This window comes from Austrofundulus limnaeus, unplaced genomic scaffold (assembly GCF_001266775.1).
Source record: "Austrofundulus limnaeus strain Quisiro unplaced genomic scaffold, Austrofundulus_limnaeus-1.0 Scaffold241, whole genome shotgun sequence".
In the NCBI taxonomy this organism is placed as follows: Eukaryota; Metazoa; Chordata; class Actinopteri; order Cyprinodontiformes; family Rivulidae; genus Austrofundulus; species Austrofundulus limnaeus.
This window is the reverse complement of record NW_013952643.1, coordinates 526,177-532,307: the sequence shown is the minus strand read 5'-3', so window position 1 is coordinate 532,307 and position 6,131 is coordinate 526,177. Positions and strand designations below refer to the sequence as shown.

The 6,131-nt window shown below is 46.2% G+C and overlaps 1 protein-coding gene across 7 annotated transcripts in view; it reads right to left on the bottom strand.

The window, feature by feature from the left end:
* The window catches only part of sbf1 (SET binding factor 1), a 108,630-nt gene that overhangs the window by 4,484 nt on the left and 98,015 nt on the right, over window positions 1-6,131 (bottom strand). For all 7 annotated transcript variants that reach the window (XM_014020112.1, XM_014020113.1, XM_014020116.1 and 4 more), the window contains 9 exons: window positions 4,496-4,672; window positions 4,152-4,253; window positions 3,882-4,067; window positions 1,723-1,849; window positions 1,518-1,648; window positions 1,098-1,442; window positions 787-989; window positions 582-669; window positions 381-512 (listed from right to left, as the gene is read on the bottom strand). In XM_014020112.1, coding sequence (XP_013875566.1) covers window positions 381-512; window positions 582-669; window positions 787-989; window positions 1,098-1,442; window positions 1,518-1,648; window positions 1,723-1,849; window positions 3,882-4,067; window positions 4,152-4,253; window positions 4,496-4,672 — 1,491 coding nt within the window. The remainder of the gene's footprint in view (window positions 1-380; window positions 513-581; window positions 670-786; window positions 990-1,097; window positions 1,443-1,517; window positions 1,649-1,722; window positions 1,850-3,881; window positions 4,068-4,151; window positions 4,254-4,495; window positions 4,673-6,131) is intronic.

Genomic DNA, 6,131 nt, shown 5'->3' with positions numbered 1-6,131 from the left:
GACTGAAGAAGTCTGTTGGAGAAGAGACGAAATGTTTCATTAGAGAAGAACCCGTCCAGAAGACCTATACAATTTTTTTCTTTTTCCAACATACAGACACCAAGTCAGGGGGGCCAAAATAGACCCACACCAGCTCGGTGCCTCTCACCAGGGGCAACTCCAGAGTGGAATAATGTCCAGCCCTTCTTGAGACTGGTTCCAGAGCCCATGCTGTGAGTCSTGGTCAGCTCAACTACAGTCAGTACCTCTCAGCCTCACGCACAAACTCAGGCTCCTCATGTCCTACAAGGTTTGGTAGGCCACGGTCAGAGCGCCAAGACCACCTCCTCTGGCTGCTGCCCACCAACAAAATAAAGAATGTAAAATACTTGTGAACTCACATCAAAGAAGGCTTTCTCCTCRATGTTTTTGGGCGCTCCCAAGGCAGGCATCCCTGCAGTGATCAACAGGACATCAGACAGGTCTATGACTCCTTTACACTCTTTGTCCTGTCTGGAGTCGTAGTATCTTAGCTGCACACAGACACGGTGTTAGACACGAACCAGAGTTTAAGTCTCACCTTTGGGTTGAAACTCTCCTACCTCATGTTTTGTTTTATCCAGAACAAACCAGCGTGGTTTCCACGGTTTCAACAAAGCTCCTTTCTTGTACAAAATGCCTTCAAAACTCCTGGTGGGACACAAGAAAGGAAAAGTTGTGATTTCAGATCTTACACTGGTCACTTCTAGAGTCACATTAGGATCCAAACACCTGCAGGGTTACTGAGCTTGTATAGTGGACACACACCTGTTTTCATTCTCACTGCTCTGGAACTGGCTGTACAGCGTGCTGGTCTGCCGACTCGTGGCGGGCGTGGATGTGGCGCGGGCCTCACCGTCCAGACCTAGACTTATGGAGGACCTTACGCCGCTCTCCTGCAGGCAGACGCCCTGGGAACGCCTCTGGTGGCTGAGGTTAGACGACATCAGCAGGGAGCTGGAGAACGACGGCTGAGGGATGAAGACGGAGCGATCAGTGAGGCGGGTACGCTGAGGTGGGGAGGCGGGACACAAAATAACCTGAAGTCTGTTGGTGAGGAAGGCAAACCTGTGTCTCACCTTGCTTTCCAGTTTGGTCTCAGTCCTCTGCCCGGTCTTGATTTTGTCCCACGTGTCCTTCCACTTGTCAGAGGTCTGTCCCAGTTCGGCCTCCAGTCTTTCCAGGTCGCGCAGCAGCTTGGTGATGGCGTCGGGCAGCACCTTGTTCGTGTTGTCGTAGCACGGCCACACCATGCGCCGCTGGGACTTGGGGGCGCTGGTGTCCGGTTTCTCAGCCGCCTCCTCCGCCTCGCACTCCTGCCAGCCCCTCAACTCCCAGTCGTACGATGGCCCCTCCGACAGGGTCTCTTCCAGGAAGAAGTCCCACACCTTCAGGTTGGAGATGAAGGAGTACGGCCTCAACACCTAGAAGACAAATGGTGGTTTTGACCTCCTTTCTCCTCGGCTTTGAAGGTTTTAGTAAAGAGAAGCTGCTCTGACCTCCTCATCTTCAGGAGAAAACATGTAGTTGTAGAAGATGGGAGTTTTCTTGTTGAGTCTGTCGATGTAGTCCCACACAGACTTGCACACCTGAGGATTCTTCCTGTCGCCCTTCTCCTCGTACAGCACGCCTATAATCACAGAGGAGTCAGTAACACCGAGCTACAGCCACTGCTTTAACCATCAAACTACAGCTGCTGCTCACCCAGCTCGATGCGGTCGTAGTCAGAGTCCAGCAGGAAGGTGCGGAAGCGGTTGGACACATAATGGTAGGCCAAGAACTTCAGGTAATACTGGCTGAACTCGAACTCCATGGGGAACTGGTGGTGGATCTGATGGGACAGATACACTCAGCTCAGAGCTCGTTTTTCTTTTGCTTCCCTTTGTGAGAATCAACACATCTCCGGTTTTCACACCTGACAGTCCAGTAAACTAGGTTTGAAACTCAATCAAACTCAAGTTCGTTTGTCTAGAAAGTCCAGTTTGTATGGGGAGGTGTCAATGCATAATCAAACCCTGATGTGGACCGAAGAAACCTAACTCTGGTCCTGAGTGTTTAATTAAAATGCATCCAGTGGTTCATCTTGTTAACAGAGACAAAAACAGTCTTTGCCTTCTGTAGGTAACAAACAGCAAACTGATATGAAGAGCAGGAACTAACGTCTGAGTAAAGGTTGTTTACAGAAACAGGAAGGAGAGCTGAACTTCCAGCTCAGGTGCTTTTAGAAGTCATTGGTAAAAACGTCTTTTCAGACTGAAATGAGACTAAAAGGTCGAACATCAAGTAAACGTTTTTGATTCAACTACAGCTTTAGAATAATCTGTGAAAAGCTGACAACTGCTGATGTCTTTGTCCTGAACAACTAATTTAATCTGACATAAATAACCTGCAGAATAAGACAAACCAAACAGGATCAGTTTTCTCTAACCAGCAGGGCTTACAGAAGGCTTAAGGGAAAAAAAACAACAATTTGACATTAAACAAATGTTTAAANGGGTCATTATGTTACCGCCATGCGGTATCTAGTTTGTTTATAATTTACAATAAATACAGGAATTGTGCTACTCCACACATTAATTCTTGTCCACTGCTCTGCCTTTAGTAAAGAATGAGTTCAGAGTCTGAAAAGCTGATGTTGGATTGTTAATTAGTTGGTTATTAGCCAGTAGTAAGATGCACTTGCTAACATGCTAACTCTTGTAGCTCATTGCAAACCTTTGTTTCAAAACGGTGTTACCTTAAAAGTAGGCCTGTGGTGATAAGCAATAAAGCAATTAATCGAACAATAAAAATACAAGGAGGTTGATCATTTTCATTTGCCTGCTTGTTTTTTTTTTTTGTGTGTCTCCCTCTTTTCTCCTCCTTAGAGCAGGGAGGAGTGAACTCTGGCATCAGGTATTTGCCAGGTGCACGGTCTCTAACCTCTGTAGCACGAGAGCCTTCTCTTTTTTATTTTTCTCCCAAAATTGGCAAGTAGGAGTCTCTGCAGTACATGTTGTCTTGTGGCCGGAGACGGTCCAAATCGTGATTGGCGGAGGTCTTAATGTGGGCGGAGACAGCCCAAGAGACGTGATTGGTCGGATTGACGTTGGGGTTTGAAGAAGCTCCCGGAGGCAGGGACGTGTAACAGTATGGCTCTTTCAAAACACCCCTGACCAGCCTGTAAAAAGATACTGATTTTTAGGGACCTTTTTACAGGCTGCTTAGGGATGTTTTAAACATTATTACACATCCCTTCACATGTAAGACGTTAAAATTTCGTGCAGCTAACACTTTCTTTTCTCAAGTTATGACTAAAATTAATCTTAAAAAACATGCTGCTTCCTGCCCGACTCGACCAAGCTCCCCGCTGCCTCCAGCCTCCTCAAACCCCACCGTCAAAAAGACCAATCACGATTTGGACCATCTCCGCCCACAGGACAACATGTTCTGCAGAGACCCCCTTCTCAAAATTGGGGGTGGGGTGGGGGGGTGTCTGGACCCACACGAAGCCTCAGGATTTCCGCCCTAGTTCCCACAACTTGACATTTCGGCTCTTTTTATTGGATTAATTGATGTTTTACTGTAAACTGACYGTCCACAGGGTGCAGCTTTTACAAAATTTCCTCTCTGTTCCTCTTCAGACAACTGAGCAGCGACCGGTCAGATAGTTATTAAAATGGTTCCAGGTGTTGCTCTATTRTTGAGTCCAGCTGGGCCATTTCCAAAACCTCATCCCGTTCTTGAAAACTGAGGTTCAAATTTAACATTTTTTTAACGCCCCACAAAACCCCTGAGACCCAGAGCATGTAGGTTCTGAACCAGAACAAACGCTGCAGACATCACAGTGTGAACAGCTGCTCTGAACTGAAAGCTGAACCCACCTGGTGAACACAGTCCAGGAACTGCAGGAAGATGGGGGTGAAGCCGCTGCTCTGGCTGCCCAGCGTCTGAGCTCCGCGGTGGCTGAACCTGTGACCGAACGACAGCCACTCCTTCTCCACCAGCAGCCGGAAACCATCCAAGGTTCTGTAGTAGGGGTCACACAGCAGCTGCACCAGGGACACCACCTGCACACAGAGACCAGCTCCACCTGAACGGCTCGTCCTCACCGACAGCAACAAATGAACGCTCGGTTGGTTTCTCAGTCTGACCTGTGTGGTAACGTCCCAGCCGTCCTCTAGGCTGACCATGACCGACGAGCCCGTGTCCAGAAGCTCCACCACCAGCACCGACACCTGCAGCACCTTGTGCAGCTGGAWGCACAGAGTCACAGTCACCTCGTGGAAGAACTAAAGCTTGTGAATTTAATAAAAAGAACTAGAACTTGAGGAAAACTCAGCTATTAGCTCTGAGTCGGAGCTAGTTTTGTGTTGGCAGTGATAGACGTTCATCCACTGAGCTTTCTGAACGTTTAAATCATGAGAWATTTTGCTAACAGACAAACAGACCGGGGCCTTCGGCGGCAGGTGATAACGCTGTAAAGACAAACACTGACCAGGACCATCCACTCCGAGTCCTCCAGGAGGCGCAGGAAGCTCATGTTGGGGTCAGACGACGGGGAGCTGGGCACGCAGGCCTTCACCAGCTTCTTGAAGCTGTTCTTCACCTGCCGCACRTCACACACCTCGATGGGGATCACCTCCCACTGCTGGAACGACTCCTGCTTTCCACCCTGACAACAGCACAGCAGTCCCATCAGGGCACTTCAAAGCAGACCCCTATCCCCGGGGCAGAATTTAACTTTTTCCTCTACTTTAAAACAGCTGGGTTTATGATTGTCATCAATTTATTTAGCCTTATTAATGATATTTTCAAAGCTTTGTATATTGTATAATATAATTAATTATATTAGGGCATGTTATTTCAAGCACAAACTTCAAAGAAACCCCTCCACATTTAACTACAGCTGTCCTAATTAACAACTGAGTTACCGTATTTTCCAGACTACAAGTTGCAATTTTTCAGAATTTGGCTGGCCAGATTTGACTTGTATGTTTTTTTTTCCTATTCCTATTCATGACGCATTAAATGTTAGTTCAAACTGACTGACGTAAACCAAGAAATAAACATTACCGTCTGCAACCATCAGAGGGCGCTCTAGGATTGAGACGACAGTCCTGTGGTCTACTGGTTAAATAAAATGAGCAGTAGAGAGAAGGTTTGGAGTGAATGAGGAACTTGTGAGGAACTGGTGAAAAGCAGGTTACTCTCACCGCGCTGAAGAGAATGAAGAAAGCTAATTATGTGATGAGGAACGAGACGTAAATTGCTTGTTAGAATGCATTTTTTGTTTTATTTGTGACACATCGAACTCGAAGAGAAAATTACAGAAGACTGTACTGAACCATCTAGCAGTAAGGCAGGACACCACACAGGACGATAAGCTAATGTTAGCTTGTTGTTGGTGCTATAACTTGTTTTTTAGTTTCTTGGAGCGGCTGTGGTAGGGTGGTTAGGTGAGTTGTCCTGGAACCGGAAGGTCACCAGTTCGAGCCCCCGTCCAGCTGTCTCTGTTGTGTTGTTGGGCAAGACACTTCACCCCTAATGCCTCTGATGTGTGTCCCATCAGTGKATGAATGTGATTGGCACTGATTAGTCTCCATAGATGATTGTACATGTTAGCTTTGTAGGAGATCTGATAAAGTGCTGTGTGAATGGATAAATGAGGACACAACTTGTAGTGTGAAGTGCTTTGAGTGTCCTGGTTGGGTAGAAAGGCACTATACGAGTACAGTCCATTTACTTCAATTTTTGTTTAGTTGAATTGGTGTGGAGAAAAAAGTTGCAATCGCTGCAAATGATACATGTCAAATTAATCCGTCCGTTTAATTTAATTAACAAAAATTCTTTGGCATCCCAAGAGGTATGTTCTATGTAATGTAATATTGTGTTTATCCAGATTAAACGTCTGTTCTGACGCAACTTATAGTCAGGTAAGAATTGTGTTTTTTTCCTATTCTTGATGAATTCTTTGACTGGAGTGACTTATAGTCCRGAAAGTACAGAAATAAATAATCATATGAGTCTGATTGTAAAATCATGAAAAACTAAACGTAGCCAACATGTCTACATCACAGATACAGAGCAGTAGACCAGGTTTGACTGATCTGTATAATGGAAACTGCATAACC